The sequence below is a fragment of the Saccostrea cucullata genome, unplaced genomic scaffold, assembly GCF_032062105.1.
Source record: "Saccostrea cucullata isolate Sc308-1 unplaced genomic scaffold, CSIRO_AGI_Scuc_v1 ctg2425, whole genome shotgun sequence".
In the NCBI taxonomy this organism is placed as follows: Eukaryota; Metazoa; Mollusca; class Bivalvia; order Ostreida; family Ostreidae; genus Saccostrea; species Saccostrea cuccullata.
In genome coordinates, this window is record NW_026935820.1 from 8,565 (window position 1) to 26,082 (window position 17,518).

A 17,518-nucleotide genomic window follows, 5' to 3' on the forward strand; every position below is an offset into this window, starting at 1 on the left:
ACCATCATCTGTAAATGAATACTTAATGAACAATTTAGTTGTTCCCCGACACAGCCGAAGAACCTTCCCGATGACTTACACCAAAGTGACAAAACGTAGATTAATCCCTGTATTATATTATTTTGCGTGTGCCCCATTCGCACCGATTGGATAATAATTGTGAACATTTGATTTCCAAAGAACATTATTTATATAGTATTTTCGTGGGAATAATTCTTACATCAGTATCTGCGTCCCTTCCTGAGGGTGTGAAAACAACCGTGCCTCCTTCAGCATTCTGTTGTACCTGGGTCTGGTATGTAAATACATTCTCAAAGTAAGGATCCGTATTTCTGACCAGAGAGATGGACACCAGCTGAGGATTATTAGCCGTCCGTGGAACACTTCCTCTGTCTGCTGTATTGACTTGAAACTGAAAAAAAATTTAGAAGACTTCCTTTAACTTTAACTATAAACCCTTTAAATTTTGTTTTTGTTTTGTTTTTAAGCATTTTTTTCAATTCTTTTCTTTATTATAAACATATTAACTTTCCTCCACATAAACAATATAATTCGCTTAAGACAATAAACTACTCACATTGACTGTAAATCTTGTTGCTCGATTTGGGTAATCTAACATGGATCTCCTCAGCATAACGCCACCATTGTCTTCGTTTACCATGAAGTAATCCATAATGGTTGTGTTAGAACCCACAATAAAGTATCTCAACTGATTGTTTGGTGCCTAAAGTAGAATACAAAACTTTAAATTCACTGTCCCATTTAGGCCAACTGTGTGCATTTAATTTAATCCAATGTCCCATTTTGACCAACCATTTCTTCATATCATAACTTTTATATTTAATATTTCATTACATTATATAGGAATGTTTTGCATTTAACCAGCTAGAAGAAATATTGATGACTTTCATTAAACCTTGACTTACAAAGGTATCTCCATCAGTGGCCTGCACTGTGACCAGGGGCTCAGATACGGCTTGAATCTCCAGGATTCGGGCTCTGTATGTCCCAGCCGTCATTACTGGTCTCTGTAGATTTCTGTCCACTCTAATGGTCAGTAGCTTCTCATCCTGCCTCTTGGGTGTCCCACCATCCTTTGCTCGGACACGCAGCTAAAATCAAATGAACATTAGCCACGCTGTTTTTCTTTATAAGCTGAATTAAGCCTACATGTAATTATACAGCTCAACAAACTTTTTAAGCTCACATGGTTTTCTGCACAAATTAAGGTCACATAGTTGTAATAAAGATTACCATTTTCAAACTACAGTACAATGACATAACCCTTCGTTATATTACAAATATAATGTCAAGCATAAATGTCTTTTAAAAATATTATCTTAAGTGTCCAAAGTGGGTGTTTTAAAGGGAAAAATATAAATAAATGGTAGGATGTTTCGACTATACGATTCTACCATAGGTTTTTACAAATTGTATAAAATGAGTTTTCCTTGATATCATGTACTTGATAATTTTAAATTGTCTTCTTCAAAGTGAGTATTCTTTTAAAATCTTTGCTAATTTACCATACCCCTCTTGGTTTTGTCAAAATGTAGCGCCGAAAAGGGATAACATTGCAGAAGGGAATCACACTAAAGGGTAGGATAATGAAGTATTGTTTATTTTTTTAATAGTAAATTCCTTCTGTGAAAATGGAAATTCTTCTGCATTTACGGTTTGAAATGTTAAAATTTTGCATTGGGATGAATCTCTCATGATTCTAAATTTTAGAGGTTGACTCTTAAAAATCCCACCTTTTAAACATAGAAAGCAGTAAAACAGATGAAAAATACAATTACCATCCTGAGTTTAAGAGTCAAAATGTACAGAAAATACTATTTACAGTAGCTGTACTGTGCCCGCGTCTACGTTTCTGCCAAGAGTTGTTGCTTTCAAAAGAACGGATAAAAAGACAGCTGCAATTGGCAAGAAACCACAAAAATTCAAACGAGAATAGTTGTTTTTTTCAGCAATGAATATATCAAAGTTCTACTTATTGATTTGTGTGAATTATGTTTCAGTAAATGAAATAAAACTAAAATTATGCAAACAAATACTTTTAAAATTTGTTTTGTTGTCTCGATACGCTATATTACATCATAACAATGTGACCACAATTTGTGCGAAAAACCACGTGAGCTTAAAAATGCGTTGAGCTGTATACTTTACCTCAGCAAAAACAGTAAACACACCTGAATGAAGTTTTACAGCAAGGATGGAAAGTTTTGCTTTGTTGTATGAGTAATTCAAAATATATGTTACATTAATTTTATAATATATTTTGAAGTCAAGAGGAATGAAATAACTTCACTGTAAGCATCAATTCATTATAAGCATGTTCCCTAAAAGTGTGTTTTATATATTTACCACCCTCTTCTTTTATCTTGGTTCCTTTCACACTTTCTGAGAGAAAAGAAGTTTAGTAATTTTGATTTAGTAACCTGGAACGAATTAAAAGGGTCTGCGGCAATAGATTGGCGCAGGGTAACTGAACCACCAAGGGCCACCTGGAAGTATGTAGTGGCTTCATTGTCTCCTATAAGTTCGAAGGTGAAGTAGTTGAATGGAGCCTGTAAAGAATGTATTTCATTAGCAAGACAATTCAGAGATTGTGATGGGTGTCAGAGATAGAGAGAGAGAGAGAGAGAGACTTACAGATGTGTCATTGTCCCTGCCAGTGACCCTGAAAATTTCTTGGTTGACAAGCTGATTCTCAGAGATGTTGACAGTGCTGGGGAGATTGGTGATCTCTGGGGGGAACTGATTACGAATCACATTCACAGTCAGAATGGCTTCGGGGCTGGTCTTGGCAGGAACACCTCCATCAGTTGCTACAAACCTCACCTGGAAAAAAAACATTTCATGAAATTTCTTCAGAAAGTCTGTAAATGTTATGTTTCTGACATGAACTTCCGAGTTCTGGTATGAACCAGTTTTTGATGTTTTGTTTAAAATCCAATATTTACCTTTCTTAAACAATATACAAAACAGCCCCCATTTACATGAGAAAAAAAAGAATCAATAAGGAACCAAGTTCCAAACACTTAATGCAATTCTGTCATTTACCAACTATTTAGATAAGCCTTAAAATTCCTTTAAGGAGTTAAAAAAAACTTCTTACCGTGTAAGGGTCGCCAGTTTGTCCCACAAGAATGTTCCGCAGGAACACATATCCATCAGCATCCACAAAGAACAAGTCTCTGTTCGGGGAATTGGTAGTCATAGCATAGCTAACTACATTGTTTGGTGCCTGAAACAATACAATACTCCAATTTAGTCTATTTGTTAACAGTATATGAGGGTTATATAAGCTGTCTTGTACCATTCAAAATTTGCCCACAAGTTGTATATAGGAAATTACATTGTTTTCTTTGAATTCATCAACTTTAAATGAAGGCAAGAGGGCTGGTGAAAATGGGAACGAGAAATTGCATGCACCCCACATAATAGTATACATGTACTGTGTTCATTAACAGAGAGCATGGGAATGATCATTTATTTTTTGTTTTTTATTTCAGAAATCCTAATAGTTTTCCCTATAATGCTTTAAAATGGTGTGATTTTATTTATAATCCACAGTACTGAGTAAAGGACATTGGACTGGGGAGACTTACCTTGTCATCACTATCTGTAGCCTGGATCCTAATCACAAACTGAGTCACAGACTGAGTCTCAAAAATTGTCCTCACATAGTTATTGGGTGAATTCACATTTATCCATACAGGACTATTTAAGTTTCTGTTAACAGTAACTCGCAAAACAAGGTTTCCTGAGCAGCTTGTGGCAGTATTCACAGCATCTGTAGCTTGAATCCTTAACTGAAAAAAAGTTTTTAAGCAGTTACTAGTTTCCCTAGCAGTTATATCTTATATGCATATGCTTGAGGACAAGACAGTTTTCCTAAGCAGTTTTGTAAGCAGTTCAAAGCAGTTTCCTTGTATAATTTGATAGGGTTCAAGAGAAATTTTAATGTAGGGCTCAATGTTTCAATAAATATTATTAACAGGAACCTAACAACTGACCGCCAAAATTGAATAGTCCAATTCACACTTTGCAACACTTGTTTCATTTTGCGGGGGGTCAACCAAAAGGTCAAAAGGGAAAGAAACGTCATTTCTCCTCTTTGTGCTACCAAATATTTGGGCGTGCTGTGAAAAACCCTCTGTGTTTAATTTTTTTTTCTTTCAATGTGTGGTTAGCCCAATCTTGGGGCAACCAGTACAAAAAATGCAGAGCTTTTTTAAAGTCAAATGACCAAGTTACAAATTTGAAAACTACAAAGGTTACTGCGTGGATTGTATGGGTTTATCCCCTAAGATGGCGGCCAAGGGACATAACTTTTGAAAAGTGTGGATTGGTCTATTTTAGCTGCCATGTTGTATTGTCGGACAAAATACTATAGGTCAACAAGAGGGTGAGCCTACTGGCCACAAAGCTTTAAATTTATAGAATTAATGATGTAGACGTTTAACAATTGGGTACAATAGATAGCCTGCCTTAAATGAATAATGATATATCTTAATATTTTTTAAAGAAAATATATTTCTGAAAAGACCAAAAAAGACATAATTGCAGTGTTTAGGTTTTGCTAGATAAATTAAGTTTCAAAATCAATGCATTTTTGATAATAAATAAAGGAAAATGGGTTGAAAAAGGTACCACTGTGGTTTTTACTTATTTTTTTATATTTGTTCTCATAAACTACATTATGATAAATAATTAACTAGCAATTTTGTTGTTTATCTATAGTTTATGGATTATTATTGTTTTATGCCAAGTTGGCAATATTTCAGCCATATTTTGGCAGGGTTTCAATTTAAAATTGTACGTTTGTGTACCAGTTTCAGCATCATCATATTGCTTTAAATATTCATTGGACTCATCTATAAATGGAAATGGTTTAACAATTCTAAAGCAGTTATTTGCAATTTCAAGCGGTTTTTTAAAACTCATTTAAATATTTCGCTAAAATTAATTGCTTCAGAACTGGTTGAAAAACTGGGAAGGCTAAGAAAAACTGCCTCAAAGTTGAACTGCCTATTTTTATGAATAATCAATCAACTTGTCTGGGGGACATGGAAGGTTAAGGAAGGTTAAGGAACTGCCAATAAACTGCTTATAAAATAAAACTCGGAAGGCTTAATAATTGCCAACAAACTGCCTTCCATTTTGACATGGGCTAAGCAGCTTCTAAGGCAAGAATTTCTATAAAATATTTGTGTTGATCATAAAATGAATACCAGGGGTATTCATAGGCGAGACTTTTCCATAAATGTTGACTTTTGTGGTATATTATTTTCCTAACAAAAACATTGCAATATTTTTTTGCAAGAAAGTATCGCCTGTTTTTGCTAATTAACATAAAGTTCTCTCGAATAAAAAGGAAATGCAGCATACAAATATAGTTTCGTTGGCCTCTAACAGGAAACAAGAAACAATATTTAATTAAAATGCACCCTGCCTTTTTCAGTGTTGATATTTCTTTTTGAATAAATAAGTATACCAATAAGATCGGTGAAAGACAGTAGCTTACAATACCTGATAGACAGTGCCTTGATCTGAGAACAAAGATGGCTCTATTGTAGAAATCTGTCCCGACTGAGAATCAATTCTGAAGAACGAAGGAGCACTTTCATCTCCAATCAGAGTGTACCTGATTTTGCTGAATGGGGTATTCTGTAAATAAAACTCATCAATCATATACACTTCTTATCACCCCCCCCCCCTTCCATTTTCATAGATAATTTATGCCTGACAAAAAAATATATTCGAGTATAATTCAGCTAATGCAAAATTAATACTGTAATTTTCACTTACAGGTGTGTCTGGATCCGTTGCATTGGCATCATAAATCATACGACTCAGAGAGGACTGGTCAATAGAGATGGGGACCACGGAAGGTGTAAATGTTGGACAGTTTCTGTTTCTCAGGACCGTCACTCTTACAGTGGCCAGGTTATCACTGGAGCGTTGAGGAGTACCTTTATCATTGGCCCTTACAGATAACTATTAAGCAGAAATCAAAAAAAAAATTAAAACTCAGAATAATGCCAAGGTTTGCTTGTGTATTTGTTAAACAAACATGACTGGTTTAGAAAACATATAAAAATAGAGCAATATAGCTAGCTTAACTGCTCACATGGAAACTTTATAACAAGAACTAATTACTTCGAATTAAAAAAGAACTTTTATAATGCTTTTTAAACTACAACGTTTTGTTTCTGAAGGCCCTGAGTTTTTAAATATTTCTGGGAAGTTACAGAACTACAGATTTCTATAATCAAGATAAGAAATCTTACAGTGTAGAGGCCTGTCTTGGCAGAGTCATCTGTCAGAGGTATCCTGACATAAATTCTTCCCTCTATGTCGATCCTGAAGTAATTCTGAGCAAGTGCATCACTCACAATTTCATATGTTACTTCATTATGTGGAGCCTGTTTAAATAAACAAATGAAAAGTTTTTATGTCAATTCCTTCAATCTAAATACAAGTACAAGGTACTTCAGCATATAGACTTTTCATTTTAATTATTAGAATTACATATAATAATGAGTTCTAGACAAATTCTCTACATGTACATTAATGTGAAAGACTTGATTTCTTTAGAATACTGTTTTCCATTAAACTTGCCTTAGTGTCATTATCTAGGGCCAAGACCTCCTCCACTAAAACATTGAGGGCCTGAGTTTCCCAGATTGTGACAGCATAATCCTGCTTCACAAATTCAGGACTGAGGAGATTGCGATTGACATTGACAGTCAGAATTTTCTCATCATACTTTGGTGCGTTTCCACCATCAGTAGCTCGGAGTGCAAGCTGTTAAGAGGGTAAAAAAACAGAGACCCATGGGTCTTAATGGTCACCTGAGTATAATCAGACTTAACTCAATATGAGTTTAAATTTAGAGGATTCATGTAGTATAAAATAAACTGATTGATGGAGCTTTGTTACCAAAACACAAGAGAAATAGGATGATCAGAAACAATGAAATAACTAGAGCCGAGCTCGTTGCAAAGCAACGAGTAGGTCTTCCGTCGGAGCTGCGGACAGGGAGAAGAGACCTTGAGTCAAGGTCATGCCACGTTCTAATGTTAAAGCAATCTTTTAAGGGTAGATATCATCATATTATGTTTTACTATATAAAAAATGGATAGTAAAGGAGTTTTTGCGACCTTGACCTTGTCAAAATGACCTTGGGTCACACCATGACACATGCTGGTGATGAGAATATCCCATTTGTGTGCTACTACCGTATTGACACATTCATACATGTTCTTTCAAACAATGCATCCAGCCAGAACATCTTATCTTAAATGACTTTGGTTAAAGGTCATGACACACTCGGCATGATTTAAGTTATACCCTTTTTTCGATTGGCCTTGTCAAAGTTAACATGTTTAAAACCAGATATGAAAGCGCTACCCTTTCTCTATAAAAAGTCAAGGTCAATTTTTTGTTATTTTTAAATTTTGGAAAAGCCGGTTAAACTTCAAGGTCAAAGTTCATTATCTACTAGTACGTAAAGTCATGTGATTTTTGTGTAATATGAAAGTCCTATCTCTTCTAATTCAAAAGTTATGATCAAGGTTAAAGTTGTGAAAAGTAAGCCAAGCTTCAAGGTCACGTTGTCAAAAGTCAGTGTATTTAGAAAAGTGTTGTCTCAGGTAATACACAGGAGTAAAATAAAAGCTTTATCTCTTCTCATTCAAAACGTATGACAATTGTTAATGTTTTTTGAAAAGCAGGTCAAACTTCAAGGTCAAATGGTAAAAAATCACAGAGAATATTGAAAGGCGTTGTAACAGGCAATGCAAGTTTATAAAATGGAAGCTTTCAAAGTTAAGGTCAATTTGAAGTAATATTATTTTTGGGGTAGGTCAAGCTCCAAGATCAAGGTCACAGGGTCAAAAATCACAGTATATTTGAAAATCAAATGTCACAAATAATGCACATGTGAAATATGAAAGTCCTATAATTATTTCAACTCATTGAGTAATTATTATCAAGTTTAAAGATCTCGTGACAGATGGACAGACTGGCTGTTCATTACCTTAAAAAATAAATACATGAAATTGAAAATGAGAAATTGAGAAATACGAATAATCAAGAAAAATATAGAATATATTAAAATATAAATGAAATTTCCTTTATGAGATTTCCTTGAAGACATATTAATACATATTATTGAAGTACATGCATTATATGTACGTTGGGGATTCAAGACGCGGACACGTGTCACATAACTGTATCGTTACCAGGTAGGTGGTGTAGTAAAAGGATTAAGCGTTACCAGGTAGGTGGTGTAGTAAAAGGATTAAATTCGCCTGATTCCACCTCTGATTTTTTTTTAAGTCTGTCTTTGCGCTGCTATTGATTTGTATTGTTTAAACTGTCTTTTGGGCTGAAACATTGTTCATTTTTTGGGTATTTCTGCGTGTGCTCAAAGGCCGTCAGAACTATGTGCATCGTACATGTTTAAATTTAAATGTCCAGCCTTTCACTTTCACATAAATTTAGCTATATTGTCAGGCAAGAGAGCTATAGTGCCATCCATTAAAAAGTGTAAATGTTAATTGTGCACCCCCCCCCCCAAAAAAATGCGCTGAAGCTATATATTTCAATATCCGTGTTTTTCAACTGCAGCAATCTAAAAATATTACTTACCGTGTGTCTCTAACACATTCCTTCAATTTTTCTACAGCAAAACATTCCTTACAACCTTTTTTATTAGTCCTCCTGAGCCTGAATTTGAGATATCGGAAATATCGTATAATTGTTTTTTCCATTTTGGGTGGCAAAATAATTCGGCCCAACGAACTTCTTGCAGATGTCAAGTACTAGTTATTGATAGAGGTCTCTAGAACATTTTGAAATCCATCTTAAAATTGTGCAGTTGAAGTAAGAATTCTGAGGAATTATTCCAGAACCAAGCGCAATTTTTTGTACGCATTAATATATACTCTTAATATGGGTGGCACTGTAGCTCTCTGGTGATCCATCTTTTTTTTTTTTCAGCTAGCGAGCTACAGATCTGCAGCTACATGTAGCCTTTCACCAAATATATTCTATAAAAATTATGACTCTATCTTGTTTGTAACTTTAAATCGCTAGAAATATATTGTAAAAATCCAGAATGAAAATAATGAATGTTAGAAATGATTTTATTAATTGTTGGAAATGCAATGCAAAATTCCGGAAATCAAATGCATCGGAAACTGGTACCTCCCCTTACCCAAAGAAACTAGTATACACGTAGTACATGTACACACTTCGATTCTCGATTGTACTCTCTAATCGGCACACAGAAATTAAAAAGTTTATCAAAAGGAAAGTTTAGTGACGCATACTAATCTTTGCCAACCTTGTTTTTCTTTCATTTATTTGAAGACCTGCACGTAGCATCGTTTTTGAAAGGGGAGGGTCAACAAGAGAAAAAAAAATTATACTAACCTGTAAAAAAATGACAAGCCAAAAATAAAAAATAGGAAATTGCCCAAACTCGGAAAGCCTATTTCGTTGTGTGTGTGTTGGGGGGGGGGGGGGGTTAGTGGCCAAGTTTTTTCACTTCCAATTTTCTTTGCATACACTACTACATTTCCTTGATATCAATATACTGTGGTAAGAGTTATGGGGGACAACCAACTTTTCAATGGACAGACATCAATAGTAAAAGTAATGTTGAGGATAAAAGGGGGGGCATGCCCCCTGGCTCCCCCTCTGTTGCTAAGTGCCCGAATTGGCATTCTCCAATCTGAAGGAAATCATTGTATCATTTCAGGGAAGGGGGAGGGTTCCGTGTCGCCATGAGAGGAAATTTAATAATCGATCTCTTTTACATGTTTTAGTCCAATTTTCACGAAAGAATGGCTTGGAACATTTGTATGCAACTACACAGCTTTCTCAGAGGCAATTTTGCGTTTTGTTACAGAAAAATTCCTAATTATTCATTTTTTTTCTCTCGTATTCTGAAAACTCGGAATGTATATTTTTGGGCGCTCTTCCGTGTAAAACAGCTTGCTACAATCACGCACCCGTAAAATCGTGTCATTGTGGTAAAATCGTGTCATTGTGATATTCTTTTTATTCGAGAAAATAAAAGAAATATATAAGCATATCATTCGGTAAAATACAATTATAAGCCTTGTAGCAAATAATGCAAAACTCAAAGTTTCTTAATTTAATTTTCGACTTATTATATTATGTCGTTTTCACAAGATAATATCTCGTTTTCACAAGATAATTTCTCGTTTTCACAAGATAATATCTCGTTTTCACAAGATATTATCTCGTTTTCACAAGATAATATCTCGTTTTCACAAGATAATATCTCGTTTTCACAAGATAATATCTCGTTTTCACAAGGTAATAAGTCGTTTTCACAAGATAATATCTCGTTTTCACAAGATAATATCGCGTTTTCACAAGATAATTTCTCGTTTTCACAAGATATTATCTCGTTTTCACAAGATATTATCTCGTTTTCACAAGATAGTATCTCGTTTTCACAAGATATTTTCTCGTTTTCACAAGATAATATCTCGTTTTCACAAGATAATAAGTCGTTTTCACAAGATAATTATGTCGTTTTCACAAGATAATTTTTTTCTGGTATTTAAAAAAGAAATAACTGCGTGTCCTAAATATACCACCGTAAGTTATTCTTACGATTTACGCAAATAACATATTTTCTTGATTTTAATCTGAGTAAACCGATGACCTAGCATCGTTTAGAGAACTCTAGGACTTTAGTAACAAGAATAGATATGGGTTACCCCATATCCAAAGATATTCGACTTTTAGATTTAATATGTTTAAGAGTGTTTAATGACTTTTATGAAAATAAAACTGCACTGTCTAGTTATAGAACTTGTGTAAATTTCGTGAGTCCGGTCACCCAGTCTCCAGCATTACGGTCACCCAGTTTCATAACAAACAGTACACATACCTGTGTCCGCAAGACCACGTAACCTTGCATGGTCTGCACACGTGCGATGGAGTTGTCAAACGGACTCTCGCGAACTGAGAAGTTACGATGGCAGACAGAACTTTTTTTTTCATAATTAGATCACATGAATACAAAATTTGATTCAGCTGATTAATAAAAATTAAACGATTGTCAGGTTTTTTTTTAAAATCAAAGAGCGGTAATATTGACCTCCGAAATCGGAATGTATATAGGTCATTGCGCGATCGATAAACGGGTTACACATGTTACATTAACACTGTAAACACAACAGTCAGGGTCCGAGGAAAATTCACGATGCATAAATTTAAATTTAATGACAGTGAACTATTTTAAGCTTGAATTTTTTTTTCATAAATAATTCCATATTGAATATTAATCGAAGGAAAAGATGATAGGTATTTTTCCTCTCTCCCGTCTTGTTGTTTAAGCTAAATACAAGGAGAAATTAAAGTTTTCTCTGAATAATCTATATGACATCCAGCTAGAGAATACGTTAAAACAAAGTTTAACATTCAGTTTAGTTAGACATATTATTCTAATCCAGTTTATATCAGTTATGCGTGTTATACGCGTACGCATAAAGAATTCTTCACTTGCCGTATAAAATCAGTTACCTGTACATGGATAATGAAGTTCGCTGCTCATATGATAACACCTGACGAACAAAATAACATTTTCATGAGATCAATAAGATGTTAAAGAACCCATTTCAAATCGATAACCATATCGAAATATTTACCGTTTTTGAGTTATAAAGAAAAAACTTTCAAGCGCCCTAGACCCCTAATTTGAGGGGCCAGCCCATTTTTAATGATGTCAAATGATAGATCTTTAAATTATGCACAATATTTGTTCATCATGTCTTAACAAATTATTTTTAGTTTAAAAGATACATCAGGAAATATATGTAAATTTTTGCTATTTTAGGCATTCTCATTTTTGACCCCTATCTAGCACCGTTTTGAGAGCAGAAATCGAAAAAGAAAAACCGATGTGCACAACTTCAATTCTTCTAGTATTTAAATGCAGTCGAATTTCTGCTCCAGCTTTTGTCGTTTCTGAGCCTTTGTCTGGAAATGAACAGTACCAAATTTTCAGTTAAAGGGAAATAACTCGAAAGCGGAAAGGAATTTTTGAAATTTATGAAAAAATTTTAATAGAGTTTTGCAACGTTCAAAAACGCTGAAAATTTGAGCGAAATCCGTTCAGAAATGAGCGAGTTACGAGGTCTCAAAGTTTGCGTCTAGGAAAAAAAAAAGAATAATAGGGAATAATCTTAACCATCAGAATCAGTAGAAGGTCTTCCGCCTGAGCGGAAGACCTTAATTAGTCTAGTATACTGTACAGTAATATCTTATGAATGAAGTTTTTATCTGTTTCCCTTTAATAACTATCACCATGGAGTTTATTAAAGCACATTTAGTTCTTCTGTTCTATTTTTAATTCATATGTAACTTTTTACATTTGTCTCCCTTGATCTCTGAAGAATACTAATGAGAAAAGTTATTTCGGTCTCATTTATTATTATAATATCCTTAATTTACAAATCCAGTTGATCATTTAAACTATGAAAGTACTTTATGTATAAAAATATTTTTACATAACTCTTTTCAAATTCATTATTTACAGTGATTAAAAATCAAAAATGAGTGACAAAGGGGAATAATTAAATAAAGCGTGGTTAGTATCAGAACACATGTCACAAGCTGGTCCAGATGATCAAAAATATGTTAAAAACAGCCTTGCTTATCACAACTTGACTCTGTTTGCCTTAAATATACCAAAGGGCAATGAAAATTTCTCAAGAAAAAAAGTATTTAACCACAGAATCAACACAGTCCTACCCTAACATCAGAACCCATGATCCAGTGTCATGAAATACACAAATTGCAGGCTGTACCTTAGACTGTGTCCTCAATACAATTGTTTTTTAGGTGTGGAGTGACCCATGAAGTTATAACGACCACGAAATGTAAAATTCCATAAGCATTACTACATTGTACTAAAAAATTGTGAACCACTAAATCAAATCCCCCTAAAGCCAATAATTTTTCCAAATTTTGAAATTTGACCCCACGAAAATAAGCGTTTTTACAGTAACTTAATTACACATTTTCGCTACATCATCTCCCCGGGAAACATTGAAATCACTGCTCTGGGATCACAACATTTAAAATTGTTGAAAAAAAAAATTAAGCAGGCGCATTTTTTATCGTAACTATACATTCTGTTTATCTGTTCAATACTTAAGAGCAGACAGGGTTATATTTAACAGAATTAATACATTTTCACTAAATTATTATTAGAACCCAACATTTATGCAAAGGCATCAAACTAAGGGGCCATAAAAACACCATTCTGGAAGAAGAACTCTTGTTTTTCATAGCCGTACCTTAATTCCTTTGCTTTATAACCAGAAGCAAATGAAAGAATTTTGCTTTTTTCTAAACCATATCATTAATATGAAGCCCCCTCTCGAGCTCCCTCCAATTCACAATTTGGAAGCTGCACTCTTGCTTATCATCACTATGTATTATATTTACTCAGGAGAAGAAGAATAATGCACTTTTACTATATTATCTTTATAGCCCTGTACTGGCACCAGGACCCTTGAAACTAGGGCCATGAATTTTGATAAAGAGGTCCCCAAATGGAAAACAAATCTAACAAAATACTTTCAAAATATCTTCAAAATCATACCAAAACATACTTTTATATTTTCTTTGTATGTTTTGAAAGTGTTGCATTTAACGAAGCATCAATGCAACACTTTACAGGTTGGGGGTGGCATGGTATTTTGTTAATGTTTCATTACAATGTTTGTGTTTTATCAATGTTTCATTACACTCTGCAGAATGAAATTGCATTTTGCAGTATTTCGTTACACTTGTCTGCATCAAATTAATATTTTGTTAGCGTTTCATTTGATTAACAAACATGTTTAGGGTTGAATTATCTACGAGCTGTAAAGCTTCCAAGAACAACTTATGTATTTACATCCTGTGTTAGACTAGTATTTGGGCAAATTTTCAAACCACCAGCACTAGGTCAGGCAGAAACAAAAAGATTGGTGAAGGGACTTGCAAAAGTATTAGTTTAAGATGTATATTATTCATAATAACAAACAAGTATTCAATGAAAATGGATTGAACAGCAGGCCAACGGCCTATATTAGTTCTTTCCATTTAAAAAATGTTATTATATTGGTCCCTGATTGGAAAAAGCAAAATCAGGATGAATCTGGATATAAAAGAGGTATTTACTGCATGACATGTTTTTACTGGGAGTTTTTTTTTTAATTTTAAGATTGACTTTTAATCCATATACTAGCTTAGATCAGTTTTAAGCATTGGATTAAGTGATGAATTATAATACTTGGAAATTCTGTGAAAATGTATGTGATTGGAGAAGTGGCCAATGACTTGGGAATTATATTTCTTAAACCAAAGGAATTTAACTGCAGAGAATGATATAGAGAGTGTACTGGTGTTTTAAAATGTTGGAATGGTACGCTATTGTCTATTGAACAATAATGTCAATCCTGGAATTCAAAAAGCTGTGAAACACGAAGTGTTTATAATGTTTTAAAATGAGACTGTGTTTAGATGTTTTCAAAGACTTGTGGATTTGTTTGTTTTTAAATTATAATTTGTTAATTATAATTTTAAAAATTCAAATTTAGTGTTTTATTGATGATTTTTTACTTATGATTTGTTAGAAGTTTGTTAGAGTGTTTTGTTAGCCTTATTTGCATGTGATTTGCTATACTATTGGAATACTGACAAAACACAGTGTTTTGTAAGTAGTTTGTTAGAATGTTTAGTTCGTAGTTTGTTAGAGTGTTTTGTTAGTAATTTTTTATAATGTTTTGTTAGCCTCCTTTGCATGTGATTTGCTATACTATTGGAATACTTTCAAAACACAGTGTTTGTTATAGTATTTTGTTTGCCTTTTTTTCATTTGGGGACCAATATGTTTATTGAAATCACGGTTAAAAAACCGTTTGACAGCTCAATGTACAAAAGTAAAGAAAAAGGTTTTTTACATATTGTTACATTTACATATTGTTAATTTTGGTTATTTCAGTCCCTTCCCTCAGGCCCTAGGTGTGGGGATTATGAAAATCACTCAGAATTTTTGCCTTTACTATCACAAGCTACCGTATAAGTAGAATTTTTAGCGAGGATTTAATTTTGGCATTATTAGCGAGAGTGCCGTGATCGCTAAAATTTAATATCGCTAACAATTTATTGCGTTTTTTTGTAATAGCTTTTTAATTGTGCATTTTAAAATCGCTAAAATAACATCTCGCTAAAAATAAATAACCAGTTTTTAAGGACGAATCGCTAAATTTGCGTCTCGCTAAAATTTCCACTTATACGGTATTTGTCAAAATTTGCTGAAAATGGTTTACCAGTTCCAGAAATGAAAATGGTGAAATGTGAAAGTATGACAGACAAAACGGAGATACTTAGATCAATTGAGTGATTCAGCTGACTTACAGATACACTTTTACCCTGTATGTAGAAGTTGCGACGACCAGATTAGTTTGTCTCAGACTGATTGATTTGGTTTCGCAGTTCCAGAAATAAAATTTTTCAAATGTAAACCAACGAAGGAAAAAAAGGTAGAATAAGATCACTTGAGTGATTCAGGTGACTTACAAATAAACTTGTCAAGTTTTTTTTATTGAGTATTTATTGAGTTTATAAAATTTTACCCTGTATAAAGAAGCTGAATCTGCCTGAACAGTCTGTCTCAGAGTAACAAGGCCTGTTGAAGAATCTACTCGGAAGTACACAGTCGCTGTACCATCGCCCACCAGGGAGTATCTGATGTCATTCAAGGGACTCTGGAATAAATATATACAAAAATCTGAAGCAAATTTTTGGGTGATCTTTGTAGTGCACCATTGTAACACTGTAATTTGTAAAGTCCAAAAACCATTAACAAATATCAGCGAAATCGATCACGAAAGAATACGTGAACTAGCAAAACAACCAAAAAAACAAACGAATTGAACTGACCACTGTATCTGCATCTGTGGCAGTGACTGTGAAAAAGCCCTGTCCAGTAGGTTGATTCTCATTGATGGAAATGATTGTTGGAATGTTTTGGAAGATCGGGGGATTGGCATTGCGATCCACATCTACCGTGACGGTAATTGAATTTGAGAGAGGATTCAAACCTTGATCTGTGGCAGTGACGGTCATCTGTTTGAAAAACAAGGATCAACTTCAGAGGCAGAGAAATTGTCAGTAAGATCTTATATTTACTTGAAAGAATTTAATGATCCATGCCTAATACAATTTTTTTACCCCTACCCTAAATTGATTCATATTTTTCAACAGCACCCTTTATAGCATAAGAAATATATTTTACCATGCTTTTATCCGAAACACTACCAGAAGATACCGTTTTTATTATTTGTGGTAAAGAATCATAATAAAATGATTACCTCACATTTTGAATTTCCTTACCTGATACCTTTCCTCTCTACATGGGTCATATAGGAAGGACCGTCTCAAAGACAGACTTCCTGTCACAGCATCAATAAGGAAACACTCAATATCCTCTGGTCCAGCAGTCAGGGAGTATCTCACAACATTGTTTGGTGCCTGTAGAAGAAGAAAATACTACAAACAATACCATATTATTTGTATAAATACAAAACTTTAGCAACAAATTCATGTATTTTCTCGTAATATCAAAACATAATTTATTTTGAAAAATCAATCAAAAGATCTAATTATCTGATTTTCTATAGATCTTTAATTAATTCATAAAATGCTCATAATATTTTGTTTTAAAAAGCATCTTCAATACCATTGCATCAGTATCATTTGCAGTCACTGCAATAATTTGTTGACTGAGAATCTGTGTTTCTGGGATTCGTGCAGCATATGAAAGTCTGTTAAAAATTGGATGCTGATAGTTGCTTTTCACTGTCACAGTTACCACTGTTACATTGATTTTTCTAGGACTTCCGTCGTCATAAGCTTCAACTCTTATCTTAAATAAGATTTTTTAATAAAAATTATTATCTCTAAGAGAGTTCTAAAATGTGTTCATCCCCCAATAATGAATCCAGCGTTTCTATCCCCATTTATAGCACTATCTTCTTTGCCAATTTTAACAATAACCTATTAAAATTTACCTTAAGCTGATCTTGATTAACACCGCTCAAGACGTTCCTGACAGTAATCAAACCAGATGTGGGATTGACCTGGAAATAGGTCGGTGCCAGATCATCTCCAGTGATTCTGTATCGTACTTTACCAAAGAGACCCTGATCATTGTCCCTGGCTGTGACCTGTAGCACACTGGCCCCGGCCTGAATATTTCCCTCCAAGTCCTTGGAGTATGGGTCATTGATAAAATAAGGGGTGTGGTCATTTCTGGACACATACACTGTGATGGTGGCTGTTTTAACCCCAGTGGGTGTTAGGGGAGGATTTCCACCATCTTGTAGAGAAACAGTTCCCTGAAAAGTATGACAAGTACATTTTACCCATTCAAAGAATTACCCCAGAATTCTCTGATGACAGTTAA

The 17,518-nt window shown here is 34.0% G+C and overlaps 1 protein-coding gene across 1 annotated transcript; it reads right to left on the bottom strand.

Annotated features, from left to right (window-relative positions):
- Positions 1 to 220: 220 nt before the first annotated feature.
- On the bottom strand, positions 221 to 17,453 carry LOC134243842 (cadherin EGF LAG seven-pass G-type receptor 1-like; the record flags this gene model as incomplete). The annotated part of the gene is made up of 16 exons (XM_062726072.1): positions 17,124 to 17,453; positions 16,793 to 16,978; positions 16,447 to 16,584; positions 15,994 to 16,179; positions 15,687 to 15,818; positions 6,631 to 6,816; positions 6,300 to 6,434; positions 5,818 to 6,006; positions 5,539 to 5,676; positions 3,615 to 3,818; positions 3,122 to 3,250; positions 2,656 to 2,844; positions 2,442 to 2,570; positions 927 to 1,112; positions 578 to 724; positions 221 to 412 (listed from the first exon to the last, which is right to left on the bottom strand). Coding segments are annotated over exons 2-16 (2,283 nt in total), but the record flags the coding sequence as incomplete, so codon positions are not given.
- Between the last annotated feature and the right edge of the window lie 65 nt (positions 17,454 to 17,518).